We start from the raw sequence: 19,791 nt of genomic DNA on the forward strand, positions 1-19,791 counted from the left end.
TACTGAGGCTAGAGAGATACCACTGGATCTGGCAATGAGAAAGACATTAGTGATTTGGAAGACAGAGCCATTGCAGTAAAGTGGTTGCTGGAGAGGATTTCAAAGGATGGTTTTAGAAGATTGCCATAGGATGAGAAAATAGGAGGCAGGAAGGGAGACTTGAGAAGTTTGGTTGTAAAGTGAAGAGACAAAAGGTTGATAATCTGAAGTAGGAGAGTTAAGGGAATTTTGCTTTTGAAGTGACTATGAGAGGTGTAGACATGTCTCTGGATGGAGAGAGGCTTACTGGCAGTGACCCAAGAGGCGAAAGAGCAAAGGTTGGATAGACAGGTTGGGATCAGACCTACAGGTGAGAGATTCTATCTCCCTATACATTTGAGATATGTGCCTTAAGCTGGTTCTGTAAAATTAAGACTAGAATGTTATGATCCTTGAATGTGACCAAACAGAAGCTCCTTTATGTACTTGAATCAAATTGGCGGTAGCTTGTAGCATTAAAACACACCATCTTTAGTTTATTCACCTGAAAATTTGATTTTTTTTCTCTTCTCTAAGTGTGCAAAATTCAGACTGAGTCATATTTAAAAAAATCATTTAGAGAGAAGTAATTTTCCTGTGTTATGAGAAAACAAAAATGTTAGCTAGAGTGAGGCAAATAATGTTAGGTTTTGGCAGTAAGAAAGAGAATTGTGGGCTGGGATGCCTGCAGGTGTGTAAAGCTCTTAAAACAGTGCCTGGCATGTAATAAGCTCTCAAAACACATTAGCTATTATTATTAATACCACCCCCAAGCCACCAAATGGGTAGTCAGTTGTCTCAGTGCCATTTAGTGAATAGTTCAGCTTTCCTCCGCTAATTCTAAATCTCGTATGTTAAGGTCTCACCTGGTTCTATTTCTAGGTTGTTTGTTCTACGCCATTGAACTGTTTCTGTACTAATACTACATTTTAAAAATTATTGTGTATAGCATGTTTTGATGTCTAGTAGGGGCAGTCTCCCTCATTCATTCTTAAATTTTTCTTGGCTACTTTCACAAATAAAAAAAAATTTTTTTTGCCGTCTCATTTTGCCTTCTGGATTTACTTTGCCAGTTACAGTTTAGATTGAATTTGCTTAAGTCCCACTGGGATTTTGCTTATAATTACATTAAATTTATAGGTTAATTTGGAGTTGATATAGTATTGAGTCATTGCATGCAATGACATCATATATCTCTACATTTATTTGGATATTCTTTTGTGCTTCTGTTGGTTTTCTTCATATGGGTCCCACACATTTTTTGCTAAACTTCTTTTCTACACATAAAATTTTGTTGTTTCTGTTGTAAATGGAATCTGTTATCTCTTTCTTATTTATAGCCAGATTTTTAATTACAGTTGACCCCTGAACAACATGGGTTTTGAACTGCACTGCTTGACTCCACTTACATGAAGATCGTGGATTTTTTTTTTTTTTCAATAAATACATGCTACTCCATCCAGAGGTGGTTGAATCCATGAATGCAGAACCATGGTTTTGACTGTGGGAACTGTCAGTGCCCTTAACCCCTACTGTTGTTTGAGGGTCAACTATGTATATATTTATCTGCTGAGACAGGCATTCATTTCCTTCAACTTTCTAGATATATTTCTCCAAAATTTTAAAAATTCGAATATTTATTGAGAGCCTATTATGTGCTAAATATTGTTCCAAGTACTTCTCCAAATTTTAAGGTAATTTATTTTGAGGTATTGATAACTCTCCCAAATTAATGCAGTCTTGGAGAGGAAATTTATTCACAGAGCCAAGAATTCAGTTAACTGGCTTATGATTTAGTATTTATTTTGATGCTGAGTCATTGGTTAACCTGCCTGGTATAAATAAATTTTTAACTCTTTGGATAGTTATCAAAAGGTTCTGTGCTTCAGACCATATTTTGTAATTTCTTACTGAGTTTATTAAAAATGCTTTTAATTTATTTACAAAAATCCTTGTCACACTGTTTGTTGTCAAAGAAAATTAGATTTAACCAGTGATTTAATTATGAAGTAAAAACACACATAAACAAATGAGATCTTGTATTTCATGAGTAATGACAGTGTCCTTCTATTATGCATGTCCTTCCAGTTAATTTTCCTAATGTGTAAGGTCATCACTGTCTATGCAGAAACAAACAGGTATGAAATGAAATACACTATCAATTAACTTTATAAAATTTTTTTAATTTGGCTAGGAAAGTAACACCTATGTATATTTTTTAAATTGGAAAATGCAGAAAAGAAGAAAATAAATCACTCATAGTCCATATCCAGTCACAATTGTTTTTTACATTTTAGTGTGTTTTTTAGTTGGTTTGCTATACTTAAAATTAAACTGTAAAGTAAAATTCATATAATCCTGTGATTTGAATATTATGAGGATATGATATTTATTTAAGTGGATATATTTTAGTTTACATAACCATCACTTTGAAATAGGACTTTTAGTTCGCTTCTGATCCATCACTTAAAGTGATGTTGTGGAGAACAACTTTGTACATAAAAGTCCTCTTTATTTAAAATTATTTCCCTAAGATAAGGGTTATTTATTGTAAAAAACGTTTAGGATTGTGAAAAGTGAGTGTTTCACCTACATCTTCTTGTTTCACCTCAATGATAACTACTGTTAACAATTTAGTGTGTATCTTTTTTATTAAAAAACTTACTCTACATACTGCTTTATATCTTTTTTAAAACTTAGCCCTATATTGTGGACAATTTCGCTTGTCAGTACATACAGAGGTACCTTGACATTTTAAATGGCTGCATCGTTGTGATACTTTTAACCATGCTCCTATTTATGGCTGTGATTTTATTTAGCTATTACAAATAATTCTTTACTGAATATCTTTAAGATAGTTATAAAAATAGTTGAGATTTATTGAGTATTTACTACATCAAGTAAGTAAGAATTACCTCATTTAATCCTCTTGTATATGTGTGGGTGGGTGTGCATTTCTTCTTTTATTTCCATTCTCATATTTCCATTCCTGTCCATAGGGAGAGTGGAGTTTTAGATTAAATTTCTTTGCTTCTTAGCAGAAGGATTATTACAAGGAAAAAAAATCTTACTTACTCTTCTTAGGAGGAAGAATTGCCAATCTGATGGTTAGTATGGGACATTCATGCCAGGATTTGTAGGCTTTATACTTTCTCTTTCACATCTTGTTCCCAAGACTAGCAGGCCAATATGGTCAGCAACCTTAGACTGGCCTTTTAAAGGTAGATCTGGCCATTCTCCTAGTTCTCTGTTATTCCTACAGCTGGGATAAGGGGGACTGGTTGGGAAGTGAACTGAGTCTGTTCTGCAGACCTAGTTCTTTCTCTCCTCCAGGGGATGTACCTGAGTACAAACGTACGAACGTCTAGGTCTTTGTTGCATGACTGTGGGGACCTCACTTTGACCTTGTACCTAAACTATATTTTCTAGTTTGAACATTTATCCTATCTTTGCAATGGGAATTATTGGAGATTGCCCAGCCACTAAAAAAATCAGAACATCATTTCTCAATTTTAGTGAGGTACAACCTATATACAATAAAATACAGTCAAGATAACAGAACATTATCTCAGAATATTACTTCATGCCATTTTTGCTGTTCATTTCACCCCAACCCCAGGCAATCACTGATTTTTTGTGTGTGTGTGTGTGTGTTTGTTACTCTAGATTAACTTTGCCTCTTCTAGGATGTCATCAAATTACAAGATGAGGTTTACATAATGTAGGATGAACTCTTTTCTGCATCTGGCTTACTCAGCATTATGTTTTTGAGGTTTATTCATATTGTTGCATATATCAGTAGGTAGTTTTTTCCATTGCTGGGTAATATTCCTTTGTATGGCTATACCACAACTTGTTCATCAGTTCAACTGTTGGTAGATCTTTGTGTTATTTCAATTTTTGACTATTATGAAAAAGCTGTGAGCATTTGTGTACAAGTCTTTGTGTGGCTATATGTTGTCATTTATCTTGACTAAAAACCAAGGGATAGACCTACTGGGCCACATTACCCTTATAAGAAACTACATCACATCTTTGCAAGTACTTAACGTTGTCAGCCTTTTACATTTTTCTTTGTGTTTCCCTCCTCTCTCAAGACCAAAATGGGAACTCACTTTTTTTTTTCTTTTTCAATATAAATTTGTAAAGAAAATTTTAAGGCCCTAAAGGATGTGAAGAGGTTCACTTATGTGACTAGTTGTTGGTCTGAGATGGATAATGTGAAGGATATCCCTGCAGGCTCTTTGAGCGATTACTATTGGACATGCAAGTTTAGCTTACTTCTACCCATCACTTCTAGTTACATAGGACTTCCGAATTTTAACAGAAATTATTATTTCAGGGGTTTCTAACACAAAGTGATTCCATAGGCCTAAAGACGGGTATTACTGATGTTCTTTCTCGCGTTGTTCTGGAACATCCCAGGAGACTTTCTGCAGTGATAGCTGATAACCGCGTGTGGTACTCGAAATGTTACTAGTGCAGCTGAAGAACTGAATGTTTACATTTTAATTAATTTTAATAGCCATGTGTAGCTAGAGGTTACTTTATTGAACAGTGTAGTTCTAAAGTGTTATTTTTCAGGAAAGATCACCTGAAAAGACATAATTGAGTGAGACTTGTCCGCCGAGGGCAAGTTCATACTTTCTGTCCTACTTCCCTTTCCTGTGGGGGAATCTGTGACTCTAGGCAGAGGCAACTGGGCCTGAAGCACCACAGAGAAGACCAGTGGATTCATGAGCGTTGCAGTTACTTGTAATGAGGTCTTTCACTCAGGTGCTACATGCTTTGTTCTTCTTCTGTTTATTTTGCACCCCTCCCCAATTCTTTGGTAAACAGTAAAGCACATACTTAAAGGATCCAATTTTTAAAGTGGGACTTTGGACGAAATTATGTTATTTAATTTTGAAAACTATGCAGGGTTGCCCAGGAGTCCTGATTACCCCCCCCCCCCCATTTTTTGTCATTGTTTTATTAAGGAAAAGCCAATTCTTTCCACACTTTGAAAGTTTTCACGTAAGTAATGGTATGCAATGGTATAATTACTTCCACAAAAGTTTCCATTAAAGATTTGTTGAAATTTTTCATTCTTTTGAGTAGCAATGAGTTAAAAAATTTTTTATATTTCAAGTTGTTAATGAAAACATTTTATAGCCTTCAGACAGGTAAACATTATAATAACTCAGATAACTAAACTTATGTAGAATTGCCTATCAGTTTTGTATTTTCATTTCATAATAGCTATGTGGCCCTAGTGGCTGGACTTTTATCATTATTTCCTAGAGGTAAGGTCAATGTTAGAAAAATTGTGGAATTTTCCCTTGGTATTATTGTGGTAAATAAGCAGCTACTATTTATAGGGACTTTTATTTTGATGAGAAAATGAGATACCCTGCTTGGCTCACTGTGAAAACACAGATGCTTCTAGATTCCAGTAGGGAGGCCTTTTGCTCACAGCATCTGTTTCAGTTGGCCAGCCAGATGACTTCTGCAGATTTTTAACTCTTCTTTAAAGGCCACCACCTCTTTGACAAGTAAACAAATTTACAAATGAAAAGTTTAACTTAGTGTTTTGTAAATTTTTTCAATAACTTTGGTTACATCAATTCTGAACTTTGGCTACATCAATTCTGTATAATTTTGAACTATTAGATGATTTTAATTAAATTATATCGCTTCCTAAATAACCTTGAAATATCCTTTGTGTACATATTCTTTGACTTGTTTGTTCTGCAGGGGAGATAGATTTTTATTGATCCATAAGTTCATTTATTCAACAAATGTTTGATGAGCACTGACTGTGTGCTGGGCCCTATACCAGCCCTGGGAACTACAGACATGATCAAGATAGTCTAGGTCCTTGAGAAACTTACGTCTTTTATGCAACATAAACATGTAAACAAACAACAAAACTAGACTTGAGTTCTTCCGTTCGACGTTTATCTTATCAGGAGGGGCAGGTGTCTAGGAACATGTTCTAGAAAATGCAATGTCTGAGCTGAAAAATTGTGGAATAAGTTGGCTAGACAAAGGGGCTCAGAGTTAGGGGAGAGATAAGAATATAAAAGAAAGAAGCTTATTGGTGAAAGAGACCCCAGGGTAAGTGGGAAACAAAGTTCTGTACATTTTGGTCAGGTGTTTGGTCAAACTATGACTGTGGACCAAAAAATGCTGTCTCATTCAGAAAGCTAGCTATAGCCTAGACCTTACCTGTATCATACTCTAAATTAGTGATTTCCAGACAGTTTATCATAAATCTCATAAGCAAACAATGTTTTGATGATGTATCCCCAATATATATATCTATTGATTTATAAGTGATACACTCGTAGTATACATACATAGTAAAACATACAAAAAGGGAAAGGATGAGCTAAAGATGAATGTAGGAAATTCTCAGTCTTAATTTTATTTATTAATAATACAGAAAGCAAAGTGATGCTTTACTATTTTTTAAAATCTTAGTTTAATATTTTGTGGTACAACTATTCAGAAGTATATTTCTATATTCTTTGATACTTGATTTTAATGGCCGTCAAAGCATAGATTAAAATGGGAGAATTTAGCTGTACTTTTGAAATCATAATTATTTTCCCCCAGATTTATCTACCATTTATGGAAATGTTTTATTTAAATGTGTGAAATGTAGCCAATAAATTTCTGTTATCTGTTAGTTTTTCTTACAGACTACACAGAATGTATTGTACTTTTATAGTACTAATAAACAGGTTAAAAAAAATCACTGAAAAATCATTTGGTGATTTTTTAAAAGGTTACAAAATTCTGTTTCAACCTTTTTAAATAGAGCATGCGGATATGAGAGTTTTTATTTTTTGTTTGTTTTTAGGTAATATGCATTGTTTTCAATTGCAGCACACTTAGCAATGGAAATGTTTCTAAGTAACCATTTTTGAAATGCTCTATTAATTAGCACAAGTATTTTTTACTTTTTGTTTTGTTCTGGAAAAGCAGTTTCTAACATTTTTGAAACATTTTATCTTATAGGAGCAAAGTGAAATTTTTTTTTTTAATATTGTATTATTGTAGCATTTTTCCTTTTGGTAACCAGTGAATCTCTATATGGTTTAAAAAAAAAAAGATTTTGACACTGCTTCCTAGCCTTTTACGGAGTGTAGGAAAGATTCTGTATTGTACGGGTCTTGTTTAGATAAAGTTGACCTCGGTAACATCCTGAAGCACGCTGTGCACACCTTTGGCTCTGACTTAATATGCAGCAATAGTTCACCTGTGAATGAAGCACTGAGCAGCTTTCACATAACATGCTGTCTTTATAACTTTATTCTGGAATTATTCTTTTTATTCCAGTCAAAACAACCATTCCATGAGTGGTTACAGTTTCCCCATAAAGCACGTTGTTTCATTTACAGTTGAGACTATATCCTTTTCACTACATCTTTCCTTTTGTAACTCACAAAATTGTAGTTCTTGGTGTGTTTTGCAAATACCCTAAGATGAAGGAAATCTCTGTATTTTGATCCAAATATGTGACAGACTTCCCACACCCTATAATATGCCCTGATATCTTCAGCTCTTAAGGGTTTTCTAAGAGATTTTGACTCTATAATTACCAATAAAAGAATACTAGTTTGTCACCATTTTGTCTTCCATGAATCATTTCAGCCCTTTTTACTGTGGTTCATAGCTTCTTGTCTTTTCTTTCAGGAAAGCAGTTTCAACACTTATGTAACTTTAATACAACTTTGTGAATTGCTAGATTGAATAGCATGTCACTTTAAACATAGGTGGAAAAATTATACAAGTTTATCTTTTGCTATGAATATTTAATTTTTAAAGGCCTGGCAGATTGAGGACTTTATTAGTGTCATTAGGTTGTATCTTGAGGCAGAATATAAACTTAGTGTAGGGTTCTTCAATAAAAAATAAAATAAGTATGAATAGAAGTATTAATATTTTCTGCTTACATGCCAAAGGATTGTCTTGCAAACCCTTCAGACGCACGTATCCCACTTTAGAGACCACTGCTCTGAACAACTGGGGTATCTATACTGATAAATTAGCCTTTTCGTTAAAACAAAAATAAAGCAAAGAGTCATTTATTTTCCTCTATAAATTCATATTTGGGAGACAAATTCAAGAAACATCAGCTTTGGCTTGAGATTTGAAGAAAGAGCACTTTAATCATAAACAGACTATGAGTGTCATATTTCACTAACTAGGAAATCCTAGAGGATGGGTGGAAGGATTATTGGTTAAACACATTATCTGAAGAGATGTTTTCCTAGTAGCTGTTGTTCAAAAAGATTGTTAATTGCTGTTTTATATTAAATGTGCCCTGTAATTATTTTTGTTGGGAGGTATGTGGAGGATAGCTTTTCTTAGTCTGTAGGGAATATGGTTCATAGCCACTGGAGATCTCTTATGAAGAGATACTTTTTCATGATCTGCTTTATCCAGTTCATTGCATTTTTATCAGTCAAAGTTCTTTTCTTTGCAAGAAATAAAAAACCAATTCAAATAAGCTTCAACAAAAAACAATTTATTGACTCATAACCAACTTTCAGAACTGGTCTCAAGGGCTTTAACTTTGTTGTCAGGTCTGAGTTTCAGTGTCTGTCTGTGTCTCTGTCACCTTTGCTTTCTCTGTGATAGTTTTACTCTTTTACATCAGAAAGTCTTCCTTCATGTGGTCGTGACACAATGGAGAGTGCATTTCTTCTAGTGCCTGTCTATATAAAATGGATGGAATAGGACTCTGTGTGATTGCATGTGTGCTGTGGTTGGTGGGCCTCCAGAAGCACATGGAATGGAGAAGGAACAGTTTCCGACAGGCAGGGTTTGCTAATCACAGAGGAAGGGCCCTGGGAGTCAGAAACAGTAGGTAATTTACTACAGGTGATGGGGGAAGAGAGGACAGGAAGGCATAAAATAGTCTTGAAAAAATAAAAGATGACAGTTTTATTTTCCTAATCATTGATTCTTACAGAGTATGCAAGCTGCAAGATGTCCTACAGATGAATTATCTTTAACTAACTGTGCAGTTGTGAATGAAAAGGATTTCCAGTCTGGCCAGTGAGTATCTCGCTTTGTTTTCTTCTGACCTGCTAAGTGGTATTTAAGAAACTTCTAGAGAGTCCTTACTTTCTCTGGAAACATTTGAGGATAATTTTCTTTATTCCCCTTGCTGAATTGGAAAATGGAAGAGATGAGAAGGAGCTATATGTTTGATTTTATTGTGTCAAATTTTGATAAATATAATGTTTTCTAAATCATACATAGTTTTTTAAATATAACTTTATTTTTCCATCGATTTTTCTTAGCAGAATTAAACATACTGCTAAAATTGTATGAATCATGTATAGCGTAGTCATTAGGTTTTTGGCTCTGGAGTCAGATTGTCTCAGTTTGGATCCTGGTTCTGCCAATTACAAACTGGGTGACTGTGGATAAGTTATTTACCCTGACTGTGCCTCAGTGTCCTGATCTGTAAAATGGGGATGATAATATCTTCCTCAGGGTAGTTGTGGATATTGAGTTACAAGTAAAGCACTTAGAACAGTGCCTACCGGGGGGAGGGTATAGCCCAAGAGGTAGAGTGCATGCTTAGCATGCATGAGATCCTGGGTTCAGTACCCCCAGTACCTCCTCTAAAAATAAACAAACCTAATTACCTCCCCTCAACCAAAATAAAATAATTAAATAATACATAAATATTAGAAAACAAAAAACAAAAAACCAGTGCCTACCACATTAATAAGTCCTCAATAAGTATTAGCTATTTTGATCATCATTACTATGATAATCCAGAAAATATGAAAATTGGAATATACATAGCAATCGTAGAATCTTTACAAGCATTTTTCACTGTCACTTATTTTAACTGATTCACTTCACCCACTGCCAGAACTTCTAAATACCCTGCTGTGAAGTTCAGTGCCGTCCATATGCTTCTGATGTTGGTAGAAGGAAGGGAGGAAGGGGCTGTACCAGAAGGCAGACTGGATAAAATAAGGAACAAGGAGGCAGGATTTTAACTGAGCCTTCTTCTGTTTTTAAAGCTATCTGAGAAATCACGTTTCACAGTTAGAATTGCTAATTATCTGTGGCTTCCAGCTTCAGAGTAAAGGTCTATACTGCATGATTGTATTAACATTGTTTCCAGTCCTAAAAATTCTATGATACTAAGTTGAACACAGAGCTTTCTACATGTAAACTGGAGTATAGATGATCACTGTGAGAATTTGTTTATGGAATTCTTTTACATGTCAGATGTTCATGGTATTCATGATGGGGTTACTTAAAATATAGCAGATACAAGAAACTTATGTTCTGCTGACAAAATGATATGTATAGAAACATTAACCTTCAATATTTTTAAAATTATAGCATTCTAAAAGATAATTTTTAAAAAGATAGTGCTGTTGTAACAGTTTGAAGCTTCTCTCTCATACATGGTCCTTGGTAGTTTCTTAGTGTAGGAGATTATCATGAAATAACTTTATTTCATCTGTTTATAGGTAATGTCCAAGCAGGATGAATTAGCACAAAAATGCTTTGAAATAGTAAATATTGATATCGGTATGAAAGCTGATGTATTCTGTGAAAATTTTTTATTTTTACCACCTTTTAAATTTTATAGGCTGTTGTTTCAAGCTGTTTTGGGAATCTGCAAAGAGATTTATTGAATAATCCTAAAAACTAACTTTTTTTGACTTCTATATCCTGGCTCTTCTCTCTTTGGTCCTCCTTCCTTTATTCTAGTTAGGATATGAAGTAATTCTCAGAAGAGGGAATTCATCTTACTTTTTACTTGCTAACAAGGATTCTAAATCACTGTCTTCAGTTTTACGTAAACTGGAAGTGTCATGAGTTCTATGTTGTGGATGGTATCTACTCCTTGAACTTAGTCCTGATTCTGCTTAATGTCTGTTTGGCCCAAGGTGGTCCTTATGCCTGGAAAACATTTTGAACTGGTGACACTTTTTGGAAATGAAATTTGTGGTCCTGTTTGTTCAGGACTCATAGAATGCCGTGTTTCCACCTGATACTCATCAAGCGACAGTTGTTGGAAATGAACACATTTGGAATTGATGTTCTTTATGTCCTTTGACATGGAATACTGGCTGTGTTTCTATCTTCTAGGCATGTGGTTGTGAGGACCTCCCCCAACCACAGGTACACATTTACACTGAGGACCCACCCATCTGTGGTTCCAGGGAGCATCGCATTCAGCTTACCTCAGGTAACTCAGATGTGAATTTATTCTCTTCTGTTCTTGGAAGTCTTGGAAGAATCAATTCATTTAAAGCAGGCATCACCCTATAACTGTATAATGATTTATATTGAAGAAAGCCATCTAGGTGTTATCTAAAGATTTATTTTTAGTTGCCAGTTTTTACTCTGTCAGTCTTTTATTGCCTTGATTTTTGCCCCCAATTTAAAAAAATTCAGTGATATCAGTTAGCTATAGGATAAAGAGTCAAATTATTTTAATGTTAGCTTGCAGTGCAACAGAAAACATATAAAAACAGCATTTATTTGTAAAATTGACATCTAATAATAGTGACTTTAAAATGCAATGATGTTAAAGAAAATGATATGAGTAGCTGTTATCTCAGATTACAACCTGACTTGCTGGGCTTCCATAATGAATGGAAGGATTTTGGTTACATTTATAACTGTTGCTGGATCCTGTGTAGGGGAAATTGCCTAGCACTGTCGCAGGCACGTAATACATAATGTAAGAGCATCACAAGTTCCAGTCTGTATCTTTTCCTCCCTTGTCGTCTTTCTCATCCTGCTGGTCCCCTGTCCTGAACAACGCAAATGCAGCCCCACCTCATTGTATTATGCTAATAAGCATTGACTTCTGTCCCCACCCCTGGAGGTTTAGGGAAAGAGATCAAACACTCATTAGGGAACAATTAAAATCTCTTGAATCCCTCAAAAATTATGGGAAATCTTCACTCACTATTCCTCTTTTCTCTGTTTAGATGCCCCTCTAATATCAGGACTACTTTTCACATTAGTTTCTATAGATCAAAGGTTTAGGATATTCTAGAATTTGCCAGCTTTTACAGAGCTATATTTGGGATCCTGGTGGTCAGAAATGGGGTTTCTGAATATTTCTCCTTGACTCTCTGCTTTAAAAAAAAGTTTTCCCCCAGCATTTACTGTAGACCAAGTGCTATTCTATGTACTTTTGCATGTGTTTTCTCATTTACTTCTCACAACAGCCCCAAACAATAGGTACAGTTATTGTTGTCTTGAAGCTGTCTTTGGGATTGAAGTACAAAACCTAAATGTGACTGCTTTGCGACCCAAAGTCTGGGCTTGACCAGTGTGCTACTAAATTTCTGGTTGGCCAGAAATGGGATGGGGTATCACAGAAGAGAGAGGTGAAGGGCGGAGAGGAGGGAGAAGTGACCTGTGGTGAGAAAGCTGGAAGGGAGAACACTTGTTGCATGTATTCAAAACGCAGCATCTTTTTAACCACCCACCACAAAATCCACGATGTTCAGATGAGCAGACAAACTTGATTTGCAGCCAAAAATTATTTTTCTTGCTGTTCTTTGGAGTGTTATCAGTAATTACTCATTTTGAATCTATACCAAGCCAGTCCTGAATTCCTGCCTAACAGTCTGTCCTGCCTCCGTACATTCTTGCTGTTGTCACCAGTCAAGACCTGGAGAGACGCTAAAATCTGGTTGCAAATGCCTGGCACTCCTTTGTCCAGTACACAAAGAGTAGTCATGACCATCTAACGATACGAATCCCTGCTTGGGTTTCAGTGTGGATTATCTGAGGAGTTTATTTTAGTTTTCATGAATTGAACATCTTTCTTTTTGTGATACTGTATCAAACAATATAACTGACCACAGTATATTTGGAACTCTGAAATATTATCTCATACTACAGAGGCCTTCAGGAGCTTTATATTATGCAAAGGAGCATCCTACTCAGCGATGCCAGCTTTGCTGTAAAAAGGCAAGCTTTATATATTTTGGGATAGATGTTCAGATATAAATAAACTATAGCATATGTTTCCTAGGGCTGCTGTAACAAAGTACCACAAGCTGAGTGGCTTAAAACAACAGAAATTTATTCTATCACAGTTCTGGAGGCTGGAAGTCTGAAATCAAGGTCTCTGAAGGCCCTAGGGAAACATCTGTTCCATACTTAGCTTCTGGTGTTGCCGACAGTCCTTGATGCTCCTTGACTGGTAGATGCATCACTTCAGTCTCTGCCTTCATTGTCACATGACTTTCTCCCCGTGTGTCTCTTTCCTTATAAGGAGGCCAGTCCTGTTGGCTTAGGGCCTACCCTAATACGATAGGACCTCATCGTAACTTGATATCACCTGCAAAGACCGTTTCCAAATATGGTCCCATTCACAGGTGCCAGGGCTAGGACTTCAACGTGTCTTTTTGTGGGACACAGTTCAACGCTTAACAGCACAGCATGTTTTGGTCTTGGAATGTGTTCCTGAAATTAAGAGAAATTCCTCTTTTTATCATTTCTCTAATTTTGATAGATTTGGTGTTAAGTGTCTTTTTCTCTCTCTCTCTTTTATTTTACAGCGAAAATGGGCTGGACTTTCTATTGGGCAAGAAATAGAAGGTAGGTATATTTTTTTAGCTACCTGAGGTAGATTTTCCTTATAATTTTCTCATAGCTGTGGAGATCTGTATAATTTTCTGTTACTGGTTGTCAGGTCGTTAAACATTCATCCCATTCATAATACTGGTTAGATCTATGGGAATGGAGAGTAACTAGTTATGGTACCTACCTCTTTATCTGCTTGCTATTCTGCCTAGAAATTGCAGCCTACTGGGGAAAGGAATATCCACAGCTCCCAGAAAATGTACATGGTAAATATGTGCACAAATATTACCATTAGGAGCTGTATGTAGAAGTGCTAAGGTAGAACGGGAGTGGATGAATTGATTGGAGACTGGAAAATTAGCCAGAGAAATCTTTCCAGGCACTGGAGTTTTGAGAATGATTATGAAGTAGGGGGAAGACATTACATGATAGAGACAAGAAGGAAAGGCTCTTAAGAGAAGTCTTGTGTTAAAGTCAACTGTTACTAGTGTCTTTCTATTTTTCCTTGTATCTCCTGTGGTTTCTGCTTTACATAGTAGTTTTCTGTGTTATTTGGTATTCATGATCACTATATTTTTATTATTAATTATGGCTTTTAGCATTATAAAGCATCCTTTATCTTATTTAATATGTTTTGAATTATGCTTTGATATTAGGACCACAATCCCTGCTTTCTTACTGTTTTTAATTTGTTTACTATATCTTTGCCCGTACCTTTACTTTTAGCCTTTTAAAACCACTGTGTTTTAGTTGTATCTGTCATATGCAACAGAGTTGGGTTTTGCTTTATGAGCTAATTTGAAAATCTTTCTTTTAATAGATTAAGCCCATTCAGTTATTGAATTCACAGTTATACTGCTATATTTGATCTCAATTCCATCATTTTATGTTTTAATTGTATTTCTCTATGTGGTGTATCTTCCTTGCTATTTTTAAAATTTTAAGCATGCAGGAGGTCCTGGGTTCAATCCCCAGTATCTGTACTAAAATAAATAAATAAACCTAATTAACCCCTGACCCCCAAATTTTTTTTAATTAAAAAAGTTGGGGGAGGGGCGAGGGTATAGCTTAGTGGTAGAGCGCATGCCTAATATACCTGAGGTTCTGGGTTCAGTCCCCAGTACCTCCATTAAAAAAAATGAATAAACTAGTTACCTCCTCCCCAGAAAGGTGGGTGAAAAAAGTAAAAAATAAATAAAGATTAAAAAAATAAAATAGTTGGACAAAACTTTATACTGGTATTTAGGAATGATTGCATTTTCATTTTAGTGTTTACATCTGCGTTTATACCTCTCCTAGTGCCCTTAGTACTCCTTTTTTTTTTCTTATTTAACCTTTTAAAAAATACGTCCTGTCTATTTTAAAGGATATTCTTTGACTCTCATCTATTACCTATACAACAGCTAATCATCATATTCTGCCTTCCCCTTTCTCCTCCCATTTTGTTATTGCTTTCTTTTTTTCCTTTCAAGCTTTAAATCTTTTTTTAGTGGAAGAAGCAATTTTTTTTTGAATTGAGTAATAATTGACATGTAACATTATATTGGTTTCAGGTGTACAACATAATTATTTGATATACAAATATTAAATACATTGTGAAATGATCACCACAATAAGTCTAGTTAACATCTGTCACCACAGGTAGTTACAAAAAGTGTTTTTTTCTTGTGATGAGAACCTGTGAGATCTCTCTTAGCAACCTTCAATTATGCAGTACAGTATTACTAACTATAGTCACCATGCTGTACATGTTAGTTGCTTTCTTTGTGTGTTGGCAGAGCATGATATTTACATGCAGTTCTTCCACATATGACCCCACACTTGTTTTAGTCTCCACTCTACAATTAAGTCTCTCAAATGATCATGATCAGTCCTTTTGCCAGTTTCTACTTGTTTGGGTATAACCTGTCTTCTAGTAGATTCCTCCAGGAAGTGTAGATGTTTACAGTGTTTCCTAAGTTCTTGTATATTCAAACTATGTTTCTGTATCTTTGATATTTCAAGGACAGCTTGGCTGAATATAAAATTCTTGGCTTGTTTTCTTTCCTTGAATTTCTTGAAAATGCTGTATCACAATAGCCTTGCTTTGTATGAAACTCTTGAAGTTTGATGCCAGTCTAATTTTCTTACCTTTATAAGTAACTTGATTTTTCTGGCTGGGAGCCCTGAGGATTTTTCTGTCTTTAAAGCCTAATATCCTTATTAGGATATTTCTTGGAATTACTCATTCTGGGTCAACACCCAGGTATACGATGGTTTGTTTCAATATGTAGATTTAAGTTTTCTTTCTTTCTAGAAATTTTTCTTGGACTATGGTCTTTAAATGTTAGTTCTGGTCCACTTGTTTTGATTTTCTTCTCAGGCACTCCAGTTATATGTATTTCAGACCTTCTCTGCCTGTCTTCCATTTTAATTACTTTCTCTCTGTTCTTTTAAAATTCTTTATCTCATTTTTATTTTATTGATAGTTTCCCTGTCTTTTTTCACTGCCTCTTATTAAATATTAATTTAAATTTTTTAATTAAAAATTTTAATTAAAAATATTAATTTGAATGTATTCTCCCATGGGCACTTTGTAATTTATTGCTCACTCCTGAATAGTTTGTCTTTTCCTTCAGTTTTTTTTTCCTGCATTCAATAAACTGTCATTGCATTTACTTTGTCTATTTCTGTTACTAGTTTTTAATATTCTGATTTCAGATGTTTTGTTGTGTGTCTAAATTCTTGTTTGAGGATTCTTAATTTAGTTTATAGTGTTATATATATTTTCTATTTCATAGTTGATCTTTTGGGGGAAGACACTTCAGCTGAAATGCTGCAATATCTTGTTACTTGTTATGTTTTCCTTATAGTAACTTTGTGGAGTTATTGTTTTCTATTTCTCATGATTTTGTAGACAGAATCATTAGTCCAAGAGCATTCCTTTCTGTTAGTATAGAGAAGTGCAGTTTCTTTAGTAAGTAATAATGATGAGCTGGAGGGAGAGGTAGAGAAGTTGGTTGACATGGCTCATTTCTCTTTTGTTTCTGCAAGATCTTTAGTTTTCCTCTCTTACTACCTTCTTTCCTTCACTAACTACCGCATCTCTAAGGACACCTTCCCTTCTCTATTTGTCTGATTCTTTCCAGTGATTCTTTGATGCTGCCACTTCCAGTCCTACTTACTTTCAGGTCCTTTCCCTGTACCTGGAGTCATGGATTACCACATCCCAAACCTATGAGTAATACTTTGGCTTTTGGTGTTGTACTTCCACTTTGAGGGGTGATTTTGTCTGTGTCCTGCTCTCCTTTCTTTCTTTTTCCCACAATGGGAGCTGTCTAATTTAGTTACATATTTCTCTTCAAGTATTTGAGTTTCATGTATTCTCTGTCTTGTAGTAATGCTGGAGATGTGGACTACAAGTGGCATTATTTGTTCTCCTTGTTCCCATGGGCAATGTTCAGATCCTCTAGATCCAGTGCTTTTGAAGATAGTCAAAGATACAATAACTTTGATCTGGTTGAAAGAAGACACATTCTTAAAGCGGTTGCCTGGAACACACTGCTAGTGTGTCTGCAGTGGAGGTGCCTGAGAAGAGAAGTTGGTGAAGTGGTAGGAGAGAGTATCCTATTCCTTGTGTAGGAATAGGACAATTTACACTTCTTTTTTCCTGAGTTAGAGGGAACTTAAATATTGGGATTATCTTTATTTGGCCTTTTCTTTTGTGGAAGTAGGATTGAGGGCTAAAACTTTTTGACTGGGGATGAAAAATAAACGAAATTACTTTAGATATAGGTAGCTGGTAGAGAAGATTGCATAATTAGTGCTTTCCAAAGTTGTCTGAGAAAAACACCTGGGGAGTTCGTTTTTTTAAAGAAAGATTCCCAGGCCCCTCCCCTGGGGAGTCTGATTCACGGATCTGTGTTTTTAACAATCACCCTTAAGTAGTTCTTATCAGCCACATTTTGGGAAACACTGACATAAGTGATTCCCTTAACTGTCGCTGCCTCACCTGAAGCATAGTGAGAAAATGAGACAGTGGAGGAGTTCAGCACCAAAGGGAAGTAGGTCAGTGTGTGAAGCCAGGGTTCCCTATGTGTAGACACTGGTGGGAATAAAAATGAACACTTGTTAAATCTAATGAGAACATAGGTGTGTATGTAGCTTAGGTTTCTAATTTCCTTAAAACTTTTGTAAATACAGGGTTAAGAGTATGCTTAAATTTAACTTTTAATGTAGATAAATTCTGTTGTGAAAATTCAAGGTTATAAATCTTGCTGAGATGAGCAGTTTGTTTTGTGGCTTAAGTTGTATTTAAAGCATTCTCCTGCTACCAGAAATGCTTATCTTGAATGTAGAGTCAATTCTTTAAAAGGCAGATCAAACAGACCTGATGCACAAAACTATGAAACCAAGTGTTCAGGCAGGACTAGGTGGAGTAAGCTTGAGACCAGGCAGGGTTTGGGGTCCTGAGTGATGTCATGATGTAGCCATAAAGGTAGACGGCTGGCTCAGTATAAGTAGAGATGTAGGCAAAGATAGGATAGGAGGCTTGGTATGAAGGAGAGCGCTAATTCAAAGATTCTGGAACAGGAGTTCTGTCTGTAAGGTGAGAATTTTTTGTCAAGTCAGTGACTTTAGTCTGAGGGAATCTTCTGGAAGAATCGTTTAGTCTTCTCTCTATCTGGAAATGCCATATTTTAAGTATTCAAGACCGATGTTCAATCAACACATTTTTGAACCATTACCTGTCTTTGTAATGTCTGTGTATTCAAAGCATTGGTTATAATTTTGTTTGCTTATAAAAATATTTTTATTAGTCTTTGACATTAAATTACTATTAGTCATAAAATAAGAAAACATTCTCAGCCTTCTGGCCCTTTGCTTCTGGTTAAAACCTTCAGGGTATCTGGCCCTTTGGGGCTGACCATGGTGCTGACCATGGTGCTGCCTGTGAGACTGTCCATGGTACTGCCCTAGCATTTGAAAATTGTTGCAACAGCTAGCATTCGAAAATTGTTGTAACAGCTTGGTCTTTCCTATTTGGGAACATTGACCTTAAATTAAAATGCATTTGAAAAGTATAGTCAGTAATGATTATATTTTAATACGCTTATTTGGATTTCTTGATAAAAGGATGATTCATACACATATATACACGTATGTACATGTATATATACACACATTCACATACATAAGTATATATACGTGTATATGCATTATGACATTATGAAATTTCTTTGGAGTCTTTAATGCACAGAATGATACCATACTGTACAAATCTTTCTGAAGTATACTTTTTTCATTCAATATTAGTTTTAATGGGCCATCCATCTATTAAATATACATCAAGTTTTAATTTTAATTGCTGTACATTATTCTGCATTGTGAATATGCCACATTTTATTTATAATTTCCCTACAGATCAGCACTTTTTACATGTTTAACTATTGCAAATAATGCTGCAATGATCCATCCTATAGATCTCTTTGTAGGCAATGTTCAAGAGTCTTTCTGAGACAGACATCTGGAAATGGAATTACTGAATCAACTTACCCATTTTTATCCTATAAATATTTCATCCTATAAATATCTTCATTATGTGAGGAAACAGCTAAGCTCTGTTGCTTAGGAAAGTTACTCAGCATATAACCTGTACTTTCTAGGAAATGTTACAAAAGAACAAAACACCCGGAAGTGGAGTCAGAAGAGTGTGCTAAAACTCTCAGCCAAGGCTGGAACTTATTCATTGGTCTTCAATGAATTTTCCAACCCTTGCCCAGGCTTTCTTTGTTATTTTGCTTTTGAAAATGTTTATCTTTAAAATATGTGTGTCCCCTTTACGAAGGCAAACCAAAATATAAAAATATGATTACTAAACAAGCAATTTTATTCAAAGAATTTACAGAATCCTTGGACATAACTCAAGTGGCTAGACTGTACAATCTAAGTTTAGAGCAGAATTAAAATATGGAAGGACCATAAGTATTTATCTAGTCCAGTCTTCTTGTTTTACAGATGTGACAAATCAAAGCACAGAGAGCTACATGATTTTAGACTCTTCTAGTTACCAACAAAATCTATTGAAACACAGACTCCGAAGTCCCTTTGTTTTTACCTTTTTTGTTATTAGCATGGAGACTGTGGGGGTTTTGCTGCTGCTGTTTCATTTAAACAGTTCATGAATATAATAAGCAATACAAAGATGGG

At 35.2% G+C, this 19,791-nt stretch overlaps 1 protein-coding gene across 2 annotated transcripts in view; it reads left to right on the forward strand.

The window, feature by feature from the left end:
* NSF (N-ethylmaleimide sensitive factor, vesicle fusing ATPase) overlaps positions 1-19,791 on the forward strand; it is a 131,130-nt gene that overhangs the window by 14,076 nt on the left and 97,263 nt on the right. For both annotated transcript variants that reach the window (XM_031468780.2, XM_064495708.1), the window contains exons 2-4: positions 8,984-9,069; positions 11,140-11,239; positions 13,578-13,617. In XM_031468780.2, the coding sequence (XP_031324640.1) occupies positions 8,984-9,069; positions 11,140-11,239; positions 13,578-13,617 (226 nt within the window). The remainder of the gene's footprint in view (positions 1-8,983; positions 9,070-11,139; positions 11,240-13,577; positions 13,618-19,791) is intronic.

This window comes from Camelus dromedarius, chromosome 16 (genome assembly GCF_036321535.1).
Source record: "Camelus dromedarius isolate mCamDro1 chromosome 16, mCamDro1.pat, whole genome shotgun sequence".
In the NCBI taxonomy this organism is placed as follows: Eukaryota; Metazoa; Chordata; class Mammalia; order Artiodactyla; family Camelidae; genus Camelus; species Camelus dromedarius.